Source organism: Dromaius novaehollandiae, chromosome Z, assembly GCF_036370855.1.
Source record: "Dromaius novaehollandiae isolate bDroNov1 chromosome Z, bDroNov1.hap1, whole genome shotgun sequence".
NCBI lineage: Eukaryota > Metazoa > Chordata > Aves > Casuariiformes > Dromaiidae > Dromaius > Dromaius novaehollandiae.
Genome location: NC_088132.1, coordinates 85,396,528 through 85,420,203, shown reverse-complemented (window position 1 = coordinate 85,420,203; position 23,676 = coordinate 85,396,528). Strand labels below are relative to the sequence as shown.

At 43.8% G+C, this 23,676-nt stretch overlaps 1 protein-coding gene across 19 annotated transcripts in view; it reads right to left on the bottom strand.

The window, feature by feature from the left end:
* LOC135324946 (zinc finger protein 532) overlaps window positions 1-23,353 on the bottom strand; it is a 59,635-nt gene extending 36,282 nt beyond the window's left edge. For 2 of the 19 annotated variants that reach the window (XM_064502102.1, XM_064502122.1), the window contains exons 1-3: window positions 21,466-21,782; window positions 20,922-21,030; window positions 2,896-5,258 (exon numbers count right to left, since the gene is read on the bottom strand). In XM_064502102.1, the coding sequence (XP_064358172.1) occupies window positions 2,896-5,238 (2,343 nt within the window). In that variant the 5' untranslated portion in view covers window positions 5,239-5,258; window positions 20,922-21,030; window positions 21,466-21,782. Of the gene's footprint in view, window positions 1-2,895; window positions 5,259-6,395; window positions 6,552-10,325; window positions 10,460-14,768; window positions 14,867-15,757; window positions 19,048-20,921; window positions 21,031-21,465; window positions 21,784-21,841; window positions 22,108-22,971 lie in introns of those variants that run through there. The other 17 variants (XM_064502105.1, XM_064502109.1, XM_064502103.1 and 14 more) reach the window with 17 other exon arrangements.
* Window positions 23,354-23,676: the final 323 nt, after the last annotated feature.

Sequence of the window (23,676 nt, the reverse complement as noted above, 5' to 3'; positions counted from 1 at the left end):
ATCACAAAACTGTATGAAAACATTTCAAGAACAATTTGGTGGCCACTAGGAAGAACAGTAATCTGCAAATAATACCTACTATATTTTCTATTATTTGTCTGCAAAATCAAAAAAATTATCTTTTTCTTCCTTTCTCCCCAAATAAAGCTGCCAATTTTATCCAACTTTCCTGTCTCCTTGCCCCCAGAATAATGACAGTTTTACAACAAAAAGCCAGTGTGAAGCACTAAGACAGACACGCGAAGTCAAAGAAAGCATTTCTCTCTCAAGCTAAGAGGTAACGTATCAGGAAAAAATATTAAAATGTTTATTAATAAAGTGCCTATCCAGAGTCTTTCTTCAGCAAACACTATTCTCGTAGCAATGCTTATGGTGACTGATGTTGGGACAAAATGACGGCTTGGCAGGAAAGCAGGACGTACTGCTCCCACTGAAGCAGCTGCTCAGCCGAACTGCTTCCGCGAGGGGCATTTCGGTGCAGCTACAACACTACAGCAGGTAACACCACACAAAACCCAGCAGCAGAGACGTGAAAACTGATTCTTGACATATGAAAAGGACGAAGAAAAAAATTTAATTCATTTTTTAAAGGATATTGCAACAAAGGAGCTTCAGAACTTTTAAACTGTATTTATTAACATTGTTCTTTTAAAATGAAACAACATGAAAGTTGCTTCTTTTCCTCCAGCGCTTTGCAGCAACCTGGTGGTTTTGGTTTTTTTTAAATTTGGAAATCTATGGCCTAATAAGCAGCTGTTAAGACTCTGTGGACACCTCAACTCTTAAAAGACGGTAAGCACCCAACAAGAGATACAGACACATTGGTCACTAGTAGGTAACGCAGACTTTTTTCTGCACCCTCATAAACTTCCCTCCCTTAAACAGCAGGATCTGTGCATCCCCGCGCAGCTTTCTGCCTACTTGCTGCTACCTTTCGACTTTCTAGGAAGCTCCCACTGCCTTTCCCACTGCGAGTCACCAGGGGAAAGAGCCTCTGAAAGGACACGCACACAGCGCGAGACCAGCAGCAACAGCACAAAAGCACCGCGGAGCAGCAGGAGGGAAGGGCGAGAGCTGCTTCTACACACCTGGGTAGTTTACCTGGCCACACTGGGGGGTCACCAACAATTTCTCCCCGCCGAAAGCTACTACAGCACTTTTTATCTTTGTGCTTCTCTGTTCGATCTTGTCCATGCCTCATCCTCCCAGCCTATTCTCACTGCCTTTATCTGTCTCGTCCACTCGCTCTGTCCTGTAAACGCTCTGCTTAGGGACTGCCTTCTTAATTACTTGTTTTTATAGTACCAAGCACGCAGGGTTTTCACATGGACAACTGGATCTTATCGTAAGACAAATGAAAATTACAGACCTATTGTGAAAACCCCCCCACCCTTAACACACGCCAGGATAGGAGTTAGCTTAAAACCCAGCCACCGAGTACTAAGCAACGCGGGTGCTGGTTCAGCACGGATCCACGGTCAGTCATCAGAAACTGTTCAAAACTGCAACTGCAGCGCGATCTACGGATGGAATATGTTGTACTAGCTTCTTTCTGACACAAAGCTTAAAACCCTGCCATTACGTAGGCGTATCTATGGAACTTTACAAGCGGCAACTCGCTCGCATGGCATCCCACCGCGCATCCAGGCTACTCCAGCCTAGCTCTGCTAGCCCGTGAGGGAAGCAGGACCGAGGCAGAGGCACACGATGCACAGAGCCAGGACTATTTCCACACTCAAAGGTCTTTACGCACATTACTACTGAGGTGGCGGGCACAACGTGCCTGCTCCGAGGCTCCACAGTAAGTCTAAAGTTTAGTAAAGAGATCCTGACGGGAAACTCTCTGCACTTTGCTACCAATGGGTTTCCTCCTAAACTGCAGGAAACCCTTATCCTGCTCACTGCTGTGACACTTCCAGGGATATTCCTGGGCCATTCCTCTCCTGACCGGCCTGAGCATGTTGGCAGGCTTTCAGCTTCCCGCAGAGCAAGAAGCTGCAACACCCGGCTCAACCGCATGCTTTGAAATACACTAGAATCCCTTTTAATTGGCACGCCCCAGTGGAAATCCAAGTATGCCTCTTAATCCATGATCCTAACTCTCACAGGATTATAAAATACATTGCACACTGATTAATACTCATTTTTATTGAAAGACGTGCTTCTTTCAGTTTAGGCAACATACAAATGATTTTAAAATTCTTTATTAAAGTAAGTTTAACTCATAAGCAATCGTAAGTGCAAAAGAAAGCCAAAACAAATAAACAAATGGTCACACAGCAAGAAATGCATGCTAGTGAACGCCACTTCTCACCTCTATTTAAGAGAGACCTGAAGAAAACAGCATGCATATCCTTTCAATAGGTTCAGTGTGCCATTTATTCATTGCCTGGAGTCCCTGTAGCTACAAGAAAAATGCCTAGCTCATTTATAGTGCTACATAAAAATAATAAAAATTGAAGTCAAATCAAGAATGAATCACTTAAAACTATCATTCATTTTAAATAGGTGTGCTGTTAATGAGGGTGCCAATTAAGTGGATTCCACTGTATATTTAAATTCCAAAGCATACAGCAAATCATTAAAAAGTCTTAGTAAAGACCATTATTAATTTCAATATTATAAAGCTCAGCTGTAAGAGCTGATGTTCAATCTTAATTAAAAATATGCATCAATGTAAATTTTAGACTTTAGGGCCTACAAAAATTCTAAGAAAACTCTAATTTAAAAAATATTGACATTCACTACGTAAGTGCTTGCAAGACTTTTTGTGGTTTTAGTTTATATTTTTAATCACGGAGGTTCAGACAATTAACATCTATATGAAAGTAGGAACATCCAAAGTCCCCTAGGCTTATAGATGAAACACTGGAATGTAAACATATGATACTCTACTTGTCCACTTGTGTCTGCAGCCTGCTGGAAATGTGTAGCAAGAGATGTCTCATCTTGGAAAACTTCATTACACTCCAAGCACTTTAGACTATGTCTACAAAGTTTTGAAGAATCTTCGTCTAGGGGCATAGCTGGAATGATAGGTGTACTTGCTGGGGCGGATATTACCGTCCCAGTTATGCCAGACTGGATCTTTGTTACAGTATGTGTGCCAACTCCCACGGGGCTCTGAAGCATAGAGGATGCAGCAGTATTGCTTGAAGGAGACGCTATCATTTGATCTGCTGGGACTGGTTTTAAAATCAAGTGGGAACACTGCATTACAACGCCTTTCTCCTTGTGTCCACGAGCATGGGAAAGAAGACTGCACTTATTGTAGAAAACTAAATTCTTTGTACAGTGGTTACACGTCACTTCAATCCGTACACTCCTCCTGTCATAATGCTGGGTCAGGCTCTTCTCGAGAGCAAACGAGTCACCGCACTCCAGACACTTGTAACCTCGTGTTGGCAACGTTATGCCAGCATTGGCGGGGGGACTGAGGTTTGGGATGTAAACTGGGACAGGATTGACACTACTCAGCACCTTATTGAATGCCTCCACTACAGAACTCTGTAGAGACGATACCACCTGGACTCGAGAGACTTTTTTAGAAGGCTGAGTGGCTGCTGCAGAAATTATTGCCTGCTTTATTTGTTGCTGAGGTTTCGTTAGCACTTGTCGAAGTTCAGAGGTGGTCTGAGCACCTTGAGGCAGAAGATTAAGGTTGGCAAGATGGACTGTCTTTGGCACAAGTTTCGCACTGGCAAGGCTTGATGCTGGCACCACAACAGTCTGCTGCTGTATAGCATTGGCAGCTTTTATGATGGCGCTACTGGCACTCTGCACGGAAGCAGCAGATATTACAGTGGCTTTCACTGTAGTATTGTTAGCAAGCTTCAAATTAATAACTTGTGATCCTGCTGTTTTCACTGCTGAAACTGGGAGAAAGGCAGTAGCCACAGGTTTGATAGTGACCTGTTTTGGTGCAAGTTCTGCAGATGCAACTGCATTGGTGACAACTGCGGACTGGAGAGGAGCTCTAGGCGGGGAGGAGAGAACAGCAGCAGAGGTCGGTGAGGACAGGAGAGATGTCATGGAAGTCACCATGGAAGCAGTCTGCTCTAGCTTCTTACCAGAGTCCAGATCAACTTCTGGCAACACTCTGGTAACAGTTCTCTTGATCTCCCCAGAAGAAGTCTTGATGGTTTTTATACGAACTTTAGGAATTGCTGGTGTTGACCCTGCAGGAGAAGATGGAGACCCTTTGCTGCTGTTTTCACTTGATACACTCCTGGGACTATCAGGTTGTTTGATAGATGGTTTTTTAGCACCATCAATGAGACTCTGAGATTCAGGTGATTTTTCAATAGCCCGGGGACTTTCATTCATGTCTTTTGGTAATGGAGAAGACTCTCCGGAATTAGACTGTAAATCCTTACTGGTATCTGTAGCTGCCTTTTTAGCACTCAGTGCTGCAATTGCAGCAATGCATGAAGAGAGCTTTGCTGATGACTTTGCTTTGGACTGTGAAATGCTAGCAAGATTCGTTTCACTTTTTTCAGCACTCAGTTTTCCATCAAGTACCCTGTTTTCAAGTAGCTTCTCAGAATTGTCTTTCAGCAATTTGTCCTCTACCTTTCGAGGTTTAAAAGGCTCGTAGACACTTAAATTCACAGAGTTTGTCTCTGTCTCTCGTTTACCAACCTTATTTTTATCTATATTACTTGAAATTGGGATTCCAGATTTAATCAAGTTCTCTCCGCCAAGTGTCTTTAGTTTCTCATATTCCTGCTGAGACACAGATCCTGTGAGGACATTTGCTCTGAAACTTCCACGCATCTCTTCTTTATCCGGAGGGTCATCTACCTCAATTTTTTCATCATCATCAAATTCTTCAGCACTTGAGATTGGGCTAAACTGGTTGAAAGCTGAGTCTTTCAGGGCAGTCTCAGAAGCTGATCCGTTGTCTTTAAGACACTTCCCTTCATCTTTACTGTAGCTATCAAGAGCTGATGATGTTAGAAAACCATTATGCAAGCCATTGCCTGTGGCATGGTGGCCATCCTTGTCCACTCCTTCAGAAGAATCAATAGTACGTACATTTTTCACAATGACACTCACACCAACATCAGATGATGATGGCGCATGAGAATCTTCATCTGCATGAGCATTTTGTTTTATGTGGCTTTCATGATCATCATGTCCAGACTCAATAGCTGCTTTCGGATCTACCATGTCTGGTATGTCAAAGGCTGCAAGAAGGTCATCAAAGTCTGGGGTCTTCATATCCCCCATGGTCATGTATTTGATTGTAAGCAAATCTGTAAAATAAGCAGAAAGTCAGCATCTCAGTATTTAAAGCTCTAACACCATACTTTTATACAACATAAACTTATACAACATAAACTTAGGCAAAAAGGTGTTAATGCACTCTTCAATTCTGAAGTAACATTTTCAGAAACATACATTACAGAATAGCAGTGCAAGTGTACATTCAAATTACTACAGCAAGAGCTACAGTATCCACCAGCTTTCAGAGGTTGTATCTGCACTATTCCTGACAGATGTCTCACCTGCTTTTGAAGACCTCCCATAATAACCTCCAATGTAATTTATTCCAGTCCTTCACACTTTTCATCAACTGTGTGCTTCTTGTTGCATAAGCTGAACCTTTCCTGATGCTATCTGAATGAACTACATGTTGTTCTCACCTGTCCTCTTTGCAACAGCACTTTAAGCCAAGACCATTATCTCCCTTTAGTCTTCTCTTTTTTAGGTTAAACAACACCAAGCCCTTAGGTTTTTCCTCACAGATAACATTTTCCACATCTCATTCTTTTCGCCTTCCACTGGCCTCTGCCATTTGCTCTTCACCCCCCAATTCCAAACCCAAACAGGTAACTCAAACTTAAACCTTACCAATGCTGTATGAAAAGGAAAACTAACTGTGATCATACTTTTAGTTCATAAACCCCACTATGATATTTGCCTTTTCCACAGACGCTTCAATAACATGCAGAGGTGTGCTGGTGAACCCAGGTGAATCACTTGCTGAGATCTAAAACAAAATCAGTTAGAGACAGCCCAGACAGGCAGTTTTCAATTCTCTTTCATAAACATGTACAGGTATGATTTGTACTGTTGTGACAGAGCTGATTTTAACATATTTTGACTGTTCAGAATTTTTAAGGCCTAAGTCAGTGAACAATGTGAACAGGTATTTAACCAATTAAATTTTATTGTTAGAAAGTGCCCATTTAGGGAACGTGCTGTCTGCCTTCCTGCTTTTGTATCAGTACTGAAGGACTGAAAAACATTCCTATTATATAGCTCAATGTTTTGTCTCCAGTATCACTTAACATAGGACAGGCCATCAGAGAACCGGTGTGAGCATCTGTGACAGTGCTCTCCAAGCCCCCAAAATTAGTTCAAGTAATTGAGAAGCTACTACAACATACCCCATGGCAAAAGGTCTGCTGGAACCTACTTGTCAATGGAAATACATCCTATGCCTTCAGCAGCTCACTTCCTCCTTCTCTTAGCACATCATTTTGAGCTCTGGAGAGAAATTACTTGCTGACTGTTCAACTGAGCTGTAGCAACGCCAAGAAAACCTAATCAAAATGCATATAGGTATGTTTAAATATGTATTTTTATGCAAATTATCATCAACATGGACAGCATTAGCTGTTCCACAGAAAGATGCAGTATACTACAACAGCATAATCCCTTCACTTGACAAAAAATCTGAAAAACTTACGTATGCATCAACATTAGCTACCTGGAAGCAATTATGGATCCTAACAAATTTCAGACAACTGAGGAAAAATTCTCAAGGACGGGACAGGGATGTAGGAATACACAATGACATTTCATATAACAACTTCTATGGCACAGGTTTGAAAATTGTTCACATGATCCACTTAATGGTTGTGTTGCTTCATTTAACATATTATCTCATTCTCATTGTACCTGCTAACATTCAGAAATACTTAAGACACAACAAGTCCTGCAGAGCTGAACTCACAAGGTTAGTCTTGGAAAATATGAATATGCCATTGCAACTGATGAATTTCCTCTCTTTAATTAACTCCTAATTCCTTTACTCAACGGACAACATGTAGTAAATGCTCATTATCAAGACTTCATTACTTTTGTAAAGCATGTGGTGTGCTATAGAATATAAATCAATTAAATTCATACTTATCAGACACAAGATTGTTTTGGAATGCTGATAATTCTGGTTTTATTGTGTATTTGGTTAATTATAAACTTTAAAAATTCATTTATTCAAAATAAAACTTCCAGCCCTCAAGCATTTAAAACTGGTGATCAGGATGAAACACACATAAAGATTTAAGGAAAGTGACTAGGCAGGTAACCAATACAGCTCCCTTCTTTTTAGTATGATTCCAATCCAACACACCCTGTTCAGCACCTAACATGGCAGCGGCCACCGATGATTAGCACACTTAGCCACAATGCTGGAGACCTGGCTTTTCTTCTACCCTCTGCCTGAAGGACTGCAGGTTCCTGAGGGCCATAATTACAAAGGCAGTTATCTAATAAACACGGCATGTCACTGGAACAAAGACAGGCCATCAATACGGCTGTGGTTCAGACACGCTGAGATTATTAATTCACTTCTGGACCCATGTTAACAGTAAGACAGAAATACTATAGGAAGTTCAAAGGACATAAAAACCAAGAGTATTGTGAACACAATAAACCTACCACGAGCAAGAATCAAGACCTCACAAGATAGGCAGAAATGGCCAGGATCAACAGGTATGCATAGCCGAAGATTTTCTCATTTCTCTCTTGACCATGCCTGCCAATTCAGTTAACATAAAACGAATGTTCCGGACAGGATTTTTCTGCATAAGGTTATATGCCTATACCCTCATATAAAACTCACTTTGATAATGATAAAAGGTTCATTTTTTGATTAAAACTTTAACTTTTTAGCTTTGCATTCACCCATCACAGAATTTAAAAATCTCCAGCTAGCAAAAATGGAGGACGCTGTATTTGTAAGTTCACAACAACACTGTGAAAAAGAACCTTCCAATATTGCTGGTATGTCCCAAGATCTTCAGATAAACTATGCTTCAAAAATGCACACTATTAATTACTCATATAGGTTATTGCTAAGATATAGAGAATAACTCATCAGGCCAGTAAAGTTCTGAAGAAGTGTTTTGTTTCGGTAGCAAGCTCATTTCTATAAAGGTCCGAACTCACCACTCTTTCCCAGCCGAGCTTACAGGATACGGGCAGGGAAAGAACAGTAAGCACAAGTTTACGATGATTTATTTTTTGATGACTCTGGTTGGCAAGAATGGCTGTTGCTGATTCTCAGTTCACCCAGACGAGTGGCATTTAATACTGCAGGCAACAAAGAATGCCAATGGCAGGCAACAAGCTACCTGATGGTTCATTTCATTTACTGCCTCCTGAAAGATCCCAGTGGGTAGTTTTAAGAAACTATTTGTTTGATCCAAGAGCTCTTTTACCACAAATATCCATCTCCTTTCTCCACACAGCATGTATGAGGCCAGGAGGGTTAAAATGGGATCCTATGAAGCCGTGACTTCAGGATGCTCTTGTGTCCCATTTCAAATCTCCCTCTCACATACATTACCACTGACCAGTAAAACAGATGCGCTAACATTTAGATAAAACTCAGGAATTTGGTAAGAGTGAACAGATACTTATCCAGGCAATATCCAAGTAAAGAGAAACAAAACAAAAAAAACAGGAAGACTGCGCGTCTTCCCAGTTCAGCTATCAGGCTAATTTACGCTGTTCAAATAGCAGCAATAGCTAGAAGTTTCCATCTCGCTACATTAAAACTACTGGGTTTTTCTTTCACTTGAAACTACTCTCTTTACCATTTCAGGAAAAAAATTAACAGACTGAATTCTAAAATGAGGATAAATCAAAATCACATGGAAACAATCTAAACCAGTATGCAGCTACTCATTTACCACAAATTTCTTATGTAAAGCATAAAATACCAGTGCACGGTGATACAGTCTGGCCATCAGTTCAGTTAGGTGTTTTTCTTCAAATGGTCAATGATTTAGAAAATGTTTGTATTAGAAAAGATAAACCTCACTTAACTTTATGCATCTATCACATGGCTATCTGCATCTACATTCAGCACAAGCTCTCCTTACAGAAGTGTGAAAGAAACAGGCATTCATGTGGCCCGTTTCACAAATCTACTTCAGGAGATGGTAAATTACACAGTACAACTGCCTATCTCTCCTCCTTTCTTACAAAATCAGGTCTTGTAAAAAGCATCTAGCTGGGATGAAGATGGTTATCTATAGCCTTGGCAACGTAACTTGGAATTTTGTATCACTTAGAAATGCTAAAAGCCCACTTGATATAAAGAAAGAAAAAAGGACAAGTGTTCTGTCAAAAAAATGTTTCTGAAGCTGCCATGATGATAAGCCCTGTTTCATTTGGTTTACTAAAGCCCAGATGATGAAACCCACCTTTTTCACATGTTTGACTGAAATGCTGCATTTGAACTTATTATTGGTAAAGCTGGAAGTATTTTCCCATGAATGTGATTAATCACTGAATGATTGTGAATGTTACCCACTGAATGGTGTACTTTCAAAAGGCCCAGACATCAGATTATTGCTTAACAGATAAATAATTTCAAAAGTTCACCTGGCATCCTGCTCCCTTAGCTCCCTTCAGAATGAGATGCAACTGCGTGAATCTGAGCTCCTACCGTTCCAGCTTTGATGCAGTAAGACATTTACAGTCTCAGTTCAAAAAGCTTTTACAAAGTGAACAGCAGAACGGAGAGGAAAAGTACATGGGAAAAGACAAAAAGCAAGTCTACACTGGCATAAATTTTTATCTATTTACATTTTTACATTTAGTCATGATTTCTTTCACAAAGCTCCAACAGAACATACAGGTTTGATACAGAAGTTATTGAGTGACATTATTTGGCTCAAGTTTTGCAGAAAGTCAGACAGCTAAACATAAAGGTCCCTTCTGGCCCTCAAAGCTATTAAGCTATTCCCTCTGAGACAAAATGAGACAGATCAACATTTCTGAGATGCAAAGATCTTTATATAAATTCATGGATTAAAAACGGTAATAATCACTTGCCTTATACCAGCAAGGGTATTAACAGAAAGTAAAAAGAAAGAAACTGAAACTCTTTACAGAATATCTTCTCTTAACTGCCTATAAAGCATGATGGGGGAAAAATACCTTCTACACTGATGTAACAGAAGAGCAGGTTACCTAAACGTACGGTCATACTGCTCCGTTACTGGGACACAAACTAGTTCATTTAAAACTGGCTCAGATATCTCTGTATCACAGTGTAATCTGCAACTGCAGTTCAGACCCACCCAGGGCGGCATGGCGGTACACTGGCTACACTGGTCTTGACCAGAATGACCCGCGGGGAACAACCCGCAGGAGAGCACGGCCGCACGAAGACGGGCCCGCTCCCAGGGAACCTGTCCTCAGCACCGCTCCGGAGAGGCACGGTCCTGCCGCCGGGGTCCTCCCGCGTCTCAGCCTGGTAAAGACACTACAGTAAGAGCTCTGCCCTGGCACAGTGACGAGCTCCTAAAAGGGTAATATTTAGAAGGTAAGAAAAGTCATTTTGCTGGTTTGAAAAAGGGGAAGAAAGGGTTGCAAGAAACATACCGAGCTACAGTGAACAGCAGAGATCAAAACATCACTGGCTTTGGAGACACAGTCTAGCAAAACAGCCAGGGACGCAGGACTATCTAGAACTAACAGCCTCATTTTTATCCCTCATTTCCACGTGGATGCACACCTCGCCATACATAGAATGTGAAATAGCAAAATACACTGAATGCACCACAAGGAAAATAATCTTAAAGATAAATGTCTAAAATGTCCCTTTTCTTCCCCAGCTACGTTTTATTTACAACACAGATAATCAGAACCCCTGGTAACATAACCCACACACCAGCACAATCCAGTGTTAAAGTAAGCTGCTACCTAGATTAGGGAAAATACAGTGGATATTTCAGTAACAGCTCACTTTGAATTACAACTTCAATACTATACTTTTAACTTACTGAGCAGAGACTGCTGAGTTACAAGGTATTAGTTAACATCCTTGGGAATTTAAATTTTTACAAACAGTAAGAAGAATCACATACATAATACAAAAGTTACACAGGAAATTCTTTTTAAAATTAAATGGAAAAGATTCTAGAGACCAATACATATCAAATCCATACAAAGCCGCAGAAACAAAACCGGAATTGACAGGATTTTTCACCATTCAATACGCTAATTGCACTTCGACTTTAAATCTGCCAACAGGAGTCTTTCTACAGCCGTTACACACGTTCTGGAGCAGCTATAACAGACTCCTCGGCTAACCCTTCCTCCAATTACATATATTGGTGTTTAACACTTATCAACAGCAATGAATTAAGTAAAGGCCACTTATATAGTACTTTATCTAAATGTTCAGGACCGAAACTCTGCATAATAGAGAAGATACATTTGTCCCCTACCTAGTAACTCAACTAATGCTAATTCAGAAGTAGAAAAAATTCTTAAAAGAATCCAGAAATCTGCAGCTTTGAGGTAAGATCCTAAATTTCTCCACAGAGTGCGCACTGCATAAAGTTGCCGCTGTCTTTCAGGCTGCACGGAGCAGCGCCCGCGCCCCAGCGCAGCGTGGGGATGGAAGGGTTTCTCTCACGGGGGGCAGCCGGGAGGAGTATTACTGCCCGTACGAAGAATCTCTCCCATTCTCCAGACTTCTAAAACAATCCCAGTTCAACAACAGGGGACAAAGAAGTGGCCAGCCTTGTCGAACAAGCAAATGAAGTTGCAGCTGGACTTTTTTTTCAACCCTTCTTCTCTTTCCTAGACCATCACTTCCAGATTCGGTGTATAAACTCTGTTTGCACCACATCTGCCACGACTCCTCCCTTCCTTCTCCAGACACCATCCCATGACCCTTTCCCTTAAAGATAAAACTCCACCTTTCATCCAAGATCAAAATCAACCGGAGCCTCGGCGGCCGGACACGGTGCTAGCCATCCCTCCCGCGGGCCAACACGAAGCCTGCGAACACTTCGGAAAAGGAAATGAGGCGACTTCCTGGTCCACCAGGAAACCGGGAATTTCCAGAAGCTGCAACTTGGGAACCGCTGTTGGAACGGCTGCGAGCAAAGCGCCTTGTTTCCAAAGAGACACACACAGCTGTGAAAAACCTGCTATCAGAGGACTGCCATTAAAATTACCCATTTTATTGGTAACGGCTTTTAAGTGCACTTAACAAGGGAAGATTATCTTCAGATGTATTCTGAGATAGTTTGCAACGTGTGTAACCAGGGATACATTCCTCGGAATAAACAAACAAACAAACAAAATTTATGAAACAAACAGCAAAAATTCCACAAACATCTTTTTCTGAAATGTGATTTTTTTATTTTTAGTTAAGAAACTAAAGACTGCTGCTATTTCTACCTAAAAGAAACCAAACTCACCTCAGAATGGGGGATTGCTAACTAGAAGCATGTATTAAGAAGCACACTGTCTAGATTAGACCCTAAATTAAACATCTCTAATTTGGGGGGTGCTGATATGGAGAGTCCGTTCTTAGATTTATTGAATCCACCTGTCCAAAATATTATTTCATTTTCAGATGACACAGTTTCACTTTACAGGACACCTCTTACTTCCTGGGGACTAGCTCCATCTCCTTTTTCTCTGCCTGCTGTCTACTAATGTATACTGGAAAAATGTCCTGGAAACAGCTATCATTTTTCTCTTAAGATTTACATCTTTCAGGCTCCTTGAAATACTTAAGAAAAGTTGGGAAAAAATAGTTTCTTTAAATACTCAGATGTTATTTTGCTTACTAATTACTCAATGACAGCAGAGGAAAAAAAAAAAACAGAAGAAAAGAAAAATTCCTGGATATAACTAATAGGAATTACATAGCTAGAGAACCGAGCAAAGTGAAGAACACCACTTCGGGGTTCTCCTCTTTGATGGTGGGTGGCAAGGCGTCTGGTAGGTCTGCCAGCGAGTCTCACAAACTCAACATAGTGGATTCTGAAACATCTATGGATATAATTAACGATTTCTATTCATCTCTTTGGAGATAAAGTTCATCCCTACATGCATACCAGTACATTACTGAAACGTAAGGTCTGAATTATATTCTGGAAGAGAAATTAAGATTGCTCTGTTTTTCTGTTCAAAGCATGTGATCATGACTTTCTACATTTTTCTCTCTGTGGAAACGTGTATCCTGAAATGAGCGCTTCCTACAAACAGCATGGAGAGGACAACCCAGGTTTCAGGCAAAGGAAGATACTGCTTTATTGTTCCACTGCCTTATTTTCCAGTTGCCCTTTTTACTCCAGTTCATCTGATAATGCATTCCAGTGGATCATCCACTTGGATAATTAGGTCAAAACAGGAACCGGTCCCAGAGAACTCTCCAGTGACGCTGGAAGAAGCAAGCGGGACAAGAATTTTCTGCTATACCCATGAAAAATAGTTAATAGTTTAAATCTTTTGGGCCTTCCTGCCCTGGCTATTAGATGGAAAGCCTAAGGATGTATTCAAAAGTTTTAAAAGGCTGGCCTTCAGAAAGATGGGGGAAAGTCTGCCAAACGGAGTATATCTGGGAGCTTCCACTCTATTATCAGAGATTCCAGAGACCATTTTGAAATGCTACCTCCTTACATCAACTGTTTGCTTCGGTGGGAGGAAGGCTCAAATATGTACTGACATTAAGTAGCAACTGAAGAAACATCAGGACTTAGAAGCAAATAGCTGCTTCTGAACAATTAATGAAGACTGTTTTGTTTTAGTAAAGGACATTTTTGTCCCCCCTCCTCAGGCCCCGTACCTGTACTGGTTCCAGGTGGAAGGACTCTAGCCATGAAAAAAAACCCCAAACAAATCGACCCTTTCAAAGACTCTATTAAGAGGAAAGAAAAAACCCACAGGAGAAAACATTTTTTCCTATCTTTTCAAGCATGATTCATCCTGTAGCCTGAGCTTTAGGACTGCTGCAGATGGGGCACATTATTCTCCACAAGAAAGACCAAGCTGCTTATAAATTGCTGCTGAAATTAAAAGGCACTTTTTGACTCAAAGCAATTGTAAAGCACTCAGACTCTTTTTGGGAAGCCCAACAGCTGACTGAAGACAAGGGGACAGAACGGTCTGGCAGCTCCCAGACAGGTTATAGCTCCAAACTGGTAGCGCCAAAGTCTGACTCTGTCTGTCAGGTACAAGACCAGCTTCAAGTTCTCCACATCCAGTACTGACAGATAATCCTCCTTCCTTTCCAGTATCTTGCCAATTAACATTCGCTATGTCTAAAGGTTTCTAACAACCTTTTCTTGATCCCAAGCATGGCCTTGCAAGGCTCAATTTTTCCTCTTTTATTTCACCATTTGCCTTTACAGAACTGACCCCCCTACCCTCCTATAAACTCACACTCCTGCCCATCCAGATCTTTATTCCTCAATCACAAGTCTGGTGACACTATGCAATCACTTTAACTGTCTTTACTGGCCCCCTCTCTTCTGCTGTATTAAGTTCAACTTCCTAACCTTCACCTCCAAATCCTACTTCCCTATAACTACTATATGTAGCTCCATGTCCTTGTTCAAATAACTACTCAAAGCAAGCTTCTCTCAGTAGCAAGTCTGTTTATTATTTAAGGAAACAGGAAAAAAAAATCAACACATTAATTTGCACCTACCAATGCAATTCGCATTGCTGTGACTACAGACCTTTATCTTCCCTAAACCCTTCCTAAGGTTTCTTACCTCAAATTGTATTACATGCTGTTGTAGACTTCATTTTTTAAGCACAGAGATAGTTTCTTTCTGTATGTTCTCTAACGGAGATTAGTATCCTTTTGGTACTGTAAAAACAACAGCATTGAGACAACATTTTTCAATTTCTGGCATGGCTATATATAACAATACTATAGTTAGACTGGTATAAATTCACAGATAGACATTCTATTCCAGAATAAAATTCTGATACCCTGGTATAATTATTCTGCTTCCAAACACAGGTAATTACACCTAAATTACCGCAAGGAGTAATACCAGCATAGTAGGGTTTTTTAATTTCTGTATTGTTATGCCAAGAAATTTCATCATGTAGAGAAGACTTAAGTATCTCAATCAGAATCACAGTAATATACCCTAACATTAGGCAAATATTAGCCTAAAACACAGCTTATAAGCAGTTTATTAGCTATTCAACATATATGAGTAATGATGTCTGATTAACACTTCCCATTATTTACTTTAAAAGCTAAGTATCTCGAGAAAGGCAAAAGCAATATGCTAGTTCAACCACCAAAACTTCTCCAGGATATGAGAACCACATCTCAAATTATGACTCAGTGTGGTTTGAAATACTCGGCAGGCCGGGAGGATATGCGAGAGGCCGCTTTAACCACAATCAGCAATGCCTATCGCACTCAAATGAAATACAGGCTCCTTCTGGCTTATCAAAGGTACCACAATCTGTTACTGCTGAAAAAATCAGAAACATTCCCACTTCCAGCAATACAGCTTTCATAACGGGCAGTATTTTGATTTCTTAGGATAAAGGTCTTATTTACCATCCATAGTATCAATAAAGTCCTGCCAATCCTTAGATTTTTACACATCTTTGTGAGGTACTCGGGTGTTCTACGGTTTAAATTTATGGCAAACAATCTGATATTTCAACACTGTAAGCAGTGTTTAACTTAGAAAAAACAAAACAAAAAAAGAGAATTAAATTTGTCTCTACATACAAATTTCAATGAGCAATGGAAATCTGAATTTGTGTCTCTGGTTTTCAAAGAGAACATTCCATCAATTTTCTTCCCTCCTCACTGTCCCCCAGGAAAAAAAAAAAAAAACTTAGGAAGGAAAGTATTAAACAATCTTTCAAATATCTTTTTTTTAGCTTTTTTCTTTTACAGCAAATGATGATAAAAACATTCAATGCAATAATCCTACTGCTGACAGTTTTGGAATAACATCAAGAGCTGTTCTTTACTGGCCCCCCAAACTTTTCAACAGCCATTCTGCCGAGTTTGTCAGACAACAGCTGAAGCTGACAAGGGCCCCTGGAGATCAGGTAGTCCAACACCCCTGCAGAGAGCAGGCTCAAAGAGAGCAGCTTGTTCGGGACACTGTAGAGTTGAGTTTCTAGCATTTCCAGAGATGGAAATAAAATTCAGTTAAGCGTTTTGGTTTTCAGTATAAGTTATTTCCACTGGCTTACACAAATGCAGATGTTACCATACAGTACCAAAAACCTGTCTACAGAAGTAGACGGCACAAACCAGTACATCACAACAGTTTTCTTCTTCTGAGACTAAAGTCATCTGTATGCAGGTGGGTGCCAAATGAAACAGCTTTAGAAAATTTCCACATTCTCCTCTCTTTTTAACCACAGAAACAATGAACAACTGGAGATACCTGCCTGGTCTCAAGCAAAGCTCAAAGCTGGCCATGAAAGTCATGCACAGCAATACACTAGGGGAACCTGAAGTACCAGCATAAGCTAGTGCGGGTTTCTTGTATTTGTTTCTCAAAAACTTTGGCCACAATTTGTTAAATAAATAAATAAATAAATAATCAGAAGGACTTTATATTCAGTAATTTCTCTAAAGGAAATCTTAAAATGTGAAGAGTGAAAAGAAAATGTTTCCATTACAATACCAGTTCACATTTGATTTGGGTGTATTTCTAAACAAGCTGTAGAGTTAAGATGCTATAAACAAATCTGGACGCCTTAGGGAGGAAAATCCCTAAAACATCAATTTTTCTCAACTGTTAATCTAAAATAGTATTGCTAGTTATTATAAACAAAAGACGGTATGAATTTTAAATAATTGCTAAAATATTTACGAAATGATAAAACCTGATCGAACAAACTCATTCCCTCCATTCTTTCTGCTTTCAGTCATCTAGTTGTAGGACACTACAGAACCCTGTTGACTGGCTGCAAGACTTGTTCGTTCTCAGCACTCGTTAATTTAAAACGAGTAATAAAAACACCAAAGTCACTGCATCACCAAGTGTCTTCTGTTGCTTTGAACAAAAGTGCAGTTTGGTTGTATGTATTTACAGCCTTTTAAACCTTTCAGTACTGAGGTGAATTTTGTAAAAATTCTGGAAGTTCAAAATCACATACAATGAAAGCAGTTGTAGCGACTTTATGTTTGGAGCGGCAGAAGATGAAGTCACGGAAACATCATGAAGATGAAGTCACGGAAACATCTCAAAGATACTGAATTGCATGTGCACAGTGTGCGTGGAGTACTGCTATAATCTGGCACAGAGGCTGACCCGGAGTGCAAGGGTATGCACGTAACCTTCTTCCCGGTAAACAAAATAATTTGGGAGTCCCCAGAGGCTGCAAGAACGATACCTATTTCCACACACAGAATGCAGATGACGTTGCAGACTGATGTCTGCAAATTTACTTTTCCCAGTTTGCTGTAATTCCTACAGGCAAAACTTTTTCCAATCAGTCTGCTCGTGGATTCAAGTTTTGAGCCTTAGAAATACAACAATCTTGGCAGAGAATTCTCTTTAACGTGTCTTTAATGCGAGGTATGGCAAAGTGCTATTTGTGTTTATTGCTTAGCTGAGTTCTGCAATCATGGATTACCAAGCCGCATCAAGCCAGCAAGTAAGATATTTATCTCTGAAAGAAGTTGTTTTACAACTGTAAGCAAGTTACTACAGTTTTCAAAAAAAAAAAAAAAAAATCCATTCCTGTAACATTATAAGAGAGCGGGTAGCTGCCACTGTTCTTTTTCTCCTACTATATCCTGCATCTGGTTATGGATCCTACATATCTTACCTGTTAAAAGACTGGCCTTTTTCCCTTGCAATGGGTATTATTAAGTAAGGACAGTTAGTGAGAGTTTTTGTTTGTTTTCTTAAGCAAATTTCCACCAGGAATTTTCCACCACAGCAATAAAATCACTTGTAACGTATGGCTGCTCAGAAGGCTCATTTTGTCATCTAACTCCTTCTCAAATTTTGAATTTTTTGGGTCGGGGAGGGGCAGGGCAAAATGGGCATCTCAAGCACAGTTCCTTGGGGAGAACAGCACAGAGGGCAAAGAGAAAGAAGGGGCATCTTTCCAAGTCTGCCCATCTCCCCTTCTCCTACCACCGCTGAACTACCTCCAGTCCATTTTAAAGAGCACCAGATGCCACTGGTTCAAAGCTCACTATCAGCAGCCTCTGGCTGGCAGAGAGAAAGGGGCTGTTTTGGCGCTGAGGTAGGGGATCTCCTTCTCCACACCATATGGAGCTTAACAGACCTTCTCCATCTGCAGCTGGCCAATGGAGAACTGCCTACATTTGCCAAGAGATCCAGCTGAAGTTTTGGGCCTAGCAGTTTCCTAAATTTCTCTTAAAATGAAGATGAATTCACGAAGCAGGTAAAGGCCCAAACCACTCTTTTTGCATGCTAGTTAAGAATGGATTATAAAAATGGCTTTCCTCCTGTTGTATGTATACATGTATGTAAAATTGCCTGGGACAGTAACAGGGGGATGACTTGGATGTACAGCAATAATGAGGAGAAGGTCGAAATTCCCAGTTTAATGCAAATTTGAATCGCATTCTAAAGGACACTTTCTTCCTGTCTCTTTCCTCTACTCAGGTTAATATACTCTTTTTCAAAAGTGAATGGCAATTCTTGCTTGAAAACAGCCTGAAGCAGCTGCAGAAAACCTCAGTGAGAGCACTCCGAGGCAGGCAGGGCCTGCTGTGCAGCTCCAGGAACAAACGGGCCCTAAAACATTAGGGTCAACACTTTTTTCACATTCGCTCCCAGGAATCAGTATGCATATTTATATTTTATCATACAGTCATACTTCTAAGAAAAATTAACCTACTTATTTCACTCGAAAACAACTTGGAACTTGATAAATCATTACCCTTATTTTCAAGATCAAATACCCGAGACAAGCCTCAATGCAAGATGAGATCATGGTCACTGATACAGAGGACCGACCCTCCAACATTCAGCAGCATCTTCCGTTGGAAAGCTGGCCTATGTGCAAAATCAAAATCTGGTAAAGAGAGTTTATGAATATAATTAATCTAAAAAAAAACCTCACCAAGAATACTGCAGACTCCAGCATCTATTCAGGTTTCTCACCTTACCGCCTAAAAAATCCCTGCAAATGCAAAACCTGCTGTGCTAAAAATAAAAAATTCATAGTACGGATCTTGTTCCAAAATCCAAATCAAACAGATATATTGAATTTTGTGACAATTCAAGTACTTACAATTTTAAAGCAGCTTACTATTCTGGTAGAGGAAAAAAAAATTCTGAAAGGTGCTCTCATGTAACATAAGATTTTTTTAGCTGACACTTGGAAAAGAGCATGCATCATCAGCATCAATAGATACTATTCCTATCATGCACCATGAATTCATGTTTGCAAGCATAATTCTCCTGCAGATGCCTATAGTCAAATATAGAACCTCTGCATTCAAATTATGAAAAATATGATCAGAAATAAGCATAGTGATCTGTTAGACATTTTGCTCCACCACGCGTGCTATTTACTGCCCTATAAAATCTGAGAAACAATACATTCTATCTACATTAAAAACTACACAAACACATTTTCAGGCTAAACATCAGCATGCTACTTTCACTCAGCTACAATTCATTTCTAAATACCTTATGTAATCTACTGCAGACAGAAATAAAAAGGCTCTCTTTTATTTGTCACTCTTTGATGCAGACACCCTACCTATCATCAGCTACCATACAACTTACCAAATATCCACAATCTCTCAAGGCTTTTAATGCTGTCTACCCCATTTTCCTGACCGCAGAGGAAAAGACCCTCAGTGCACACTAGACTGAAACATTTTCAATGCTTTTCCTCCATATTTTATCTTGATTGTAGATTACCAAACCAGCTAAGAGCCAGGACTGGTCAGATTGTTTAAAATCGTCCTGGATAAGACTCTAGAGCTGCTGATTTCTTGTTATAGGAAGTAACAGTTCTAGCAAAAGAATCCCCAAGGCGAAATGTTTAGTGTTCCAATGTGTAAGCCCTAACAGCCTTTGTTCTTCCCTTTGCTGTACTCATTACTGCTTCCTTCTCTCTCCCCCTCTCCCTCTCTCTGAATCCTCCAGCTTTCAGTACAAGATGCAAATGCCAGCTCAAATCTGAGTACACATTTATTTTTTAGACGAAGAAAAAAAAAATCCTATCCATTATCCATTGCTGCGAAGCTTTGAGTTAAAAAAGTAGTCATCCCTCAGGAGCTGATGCACTGCCCATCCGGCTTCCTATTCTTATTTCATTACTGCACAATATTATAATTCATGCCACTAATAATCCACTGGAGCTCCATCAAACCTCTAAAATACATCTTTCCACTTGGCTGCAGAGTCCTCCCTGGGTTAAAACAGTTTAAGAAACACTTTCCACACTATTTATTTCATATGTTTTTCTACGCAGGCTATATTAAGTACGTGTTTAACATTAAAGACCTTAATTCAGAAATAAGCATCAGGTTACTTAGACATGGCCAAACAATCAACCTTTAAACAATTAGACAGCAAATCCTGAGCGCGCAATGCTGTAATGCAGCACAGAACCGTTCGCTGCCATGTGGTCCACAATTTATGATTGTCACTCAGAGGCCTATTCTTTATGACTACATTGTGATAACAGCGTATAACTCGATATGTGATATTTAAATAAAGACACTGTATTTAGCCAAGACAGCAATAAGTCTTTACAAATAGTAGCTTTAATCCTATTAAACCTGGAGGAGGTTAACAGTATCTCTTTGCTAACATTTAAACCATTGTTTCCCGGCTAACGTGCCAAGGGTGCAATCGGGAGCCGGATTCACTTCTCACATGCATGTACCTTCATGCCACTGTTATATTCATACCCAAAACATCACGTCTCACCTTGTGAACCTTGACCTTTGAAAGATATTTTAGCCAACGCTCAGTTACTGTCACAGACGCATTACCTCTGCAAATAGGAAAGGGTTAAAGGCAGCCCCAATCAATAGGCCTACAAGGAAAAAAAAAGGAAAAAAGAAGAGTATGCCTTACAGCATCTTTGCAATGCTTTTATGCACAATTCCACAACAATATTGTTTCCTTTTGGCCTCTCAGAAACGCACAGCACCCCCCCTTACCGTCTCCTAAGGAAGAAAACCACAAGACAGCACCCTGCAAATAAAACAGCATGCAAAGCAGCATTCCCCAGTCACAAGCATAACTACAATTACAAATCATTCAATCAATTTTATTTAGTTTAGTTTAAAACAGACTGCATAGCCAGTGTCCCACCCTTGCAAAGCAAAAATATTTTAATAAGGGTCATAAATCTCAGCTCTTGCCCATTCCTTAAGCATAAAAAGGCACGAAAAGCCAAAGTAATCTCAGTTACTGCAAATATGTACATTTACATACAGAATCCTTCAGGACTACGTTAGCCACATACCAGTGCTGTGTGTCTAAAGTGTGCATTCACATACTGTTTTGGGCTGGTATCTGTCTGCAAGCTCCTCTGCTTTTGGCTGCCATGGAGGGAGGAAGCTATCCCCGTGCAGCCGCTCAGTGGCTGCATTGTGCTCACAGCCGAGCTGCCTCAAACCGGTTCCAGCCGGCTCTGGTCACCCTACATAAAAAGCTATGGCAACCCTCGCTGAGTTGCCAACAAGTCCCTGAAAGCCGCCGGGGCCGCTCCTCGCCGCTGCTGGGGCCGTGGGGCGCCCGTCCCTGCCGCTGTCCCTGTCCCTGTCCCTGTCCCCACCGGCGCCCCAGGGCGCCGGGCTCCGTCCCGCCGCGCTCGCACTCCCTTCTCCTCCCCCACTTACCTCCCACAACCTGGCTGGGAGCTGGGAGCTGGGAGCTGGGAGCTGGGAGTGTGTGCCTGCGTGTCTGGAGCTAACAAAGAGACCGCAATAAAAATCCTCACAGGATCCCCCGTGCCGCGCGGCGGACTCGGCCGCGGCGCGGGCTGCCACGCAAGGACGCCTCGCGCTCCGCTCCCCGCTCCCCGCGGGACGAGGGCGGCTGCGGAGCAACGTCACGCCGGCCCCCTCGTGCCCACCGCCGTGGGGCCGCGCGCCCTCCCCGCTCCCCGCCCGCGCCCTTCTCCCCTCCGCGCAGCAGGGACGGCAAGGATGATCCCCACGCCTCCCTCCCCGCGAGAAAGCCATTTCCGCAGCAGCGAGATGCCTGCAAAATAGTTCCTTCACCCCCTCCGAGCAGCACCGAGCTGCCTGCCGAACCCCCTTCTCCCCGCTTTGGCTACCCGGCCATCCCGCCGGCGCGCGAGGGAGCAGAGCGGCACCCCCGCCGCCCGCCGCGCCCATCCCGCCCCGCAAAATGGCTCCTGGCCCAGGCGCCCGCTCGGCCCCGCGGCCTGTCCCGGGCGGCTCCTCGGCCGGGTCGCGGCCCACCGGGGCAGCCCGAGCCCCGGGCCGTGCTGCGGGACCCTTCCCGTCCCCCCTCGCCAGGCAGGGCCTCGGGACGGCATGCCGCCCGCTCGGCTCGGGCAGCTCACCCCGCGCCAAGCCCCGCGTGTGGGCGCCGGGCAACCGGGGCGGCCTGTCCGCGCCGTGCCGCCGGCCACCCCGGAGCCCCGCGCCCGGGCAACCGTGCCCGCGGGGCAGGGCCCGCTGCCCCCCGCCGGGGCCGAGACCGAGACCGAGACCCGCCACCTCCTCGCACCCGGGCCTCCACCCCGCGCCACCCTCCGCCACCCCGGCCCCAGCGCCCTCCCGCACCCGGGCCGCCGCGCCCCGCGGGCCCCGCCGCCCCCCGCGGGAAGGGGCCGCGGCCGGCAGGGCCCGGGCGGCGAGGAGGGGCCGGCGCGGCCGCCGGGGGAGGCGGCGGCGGGGCGGCCGGGGGAGGCGGCGGGCTGCGGCGGGGCCTGGCGGCGGGGGCGGGCGCGGGGCCGACCCCCGCGGCATGCAAGCGGCGCGCCCCCATGCAAACACACCTGCTGCGGCGGGCGGGCGGCGGGCGGCGCCCGCGGCGCCCCGGGGCCGTCAGGCGGGCATGGCTAGGCTGTGCCGCCGGCCCGGCCCGGCCGCGCCGGGAGGCCCGGCCGCGCGGTGGTGAACATGGTGGCGGGGAGCGCGCGCGAGGCTCTCGCCGGGGCCGCGGAGAGGCGGGGGTGGCGGCGCCGGCGGCTCGCACCGGCGGGAGACGCTCCCGCGCGATGCCGTGCGGAGCGAGCGGCGCCCCGGAGCGCGCCGGGGGCGGGGAGGCGGCGCGGCCGCCGCGCCGGGCCGGGCCGGGCCGGGCCGGGCGGCACCGGGAGGTCGCGGCCTCCGCGGGTGCCGGGGCCGCAGCTGCGCCACGCGGCGGGAGCGCCCCCGCCTCCCCCCCCCCCCCCCCAGGGCAGGCCGACACGGCTGCGCTTCACCGCGGCCTTAACAGCGCCGGCACCGCCACCGGCCAGCGCCGCCGCTCCCCGCCCGCCCGCGGCCGCAGCGCCCAGGCGGCCGGTGGCAGAGGGCCGCGGTCCTGCCCCCCCACCCCGGGTCTTGCCCCCCCCCCCCAGGGTGATGGATCCCCCACACCGGTCCTGTTCTGCGGGGGTCCTGCCCCCCCCCGGTGATGCCCCCCCCGGGTCTTGCCCCCCCCCCCCCAGGGTGATGGATCCCCCACACCGGTCCTGTTCTGCGGGGGTCCTGACCCC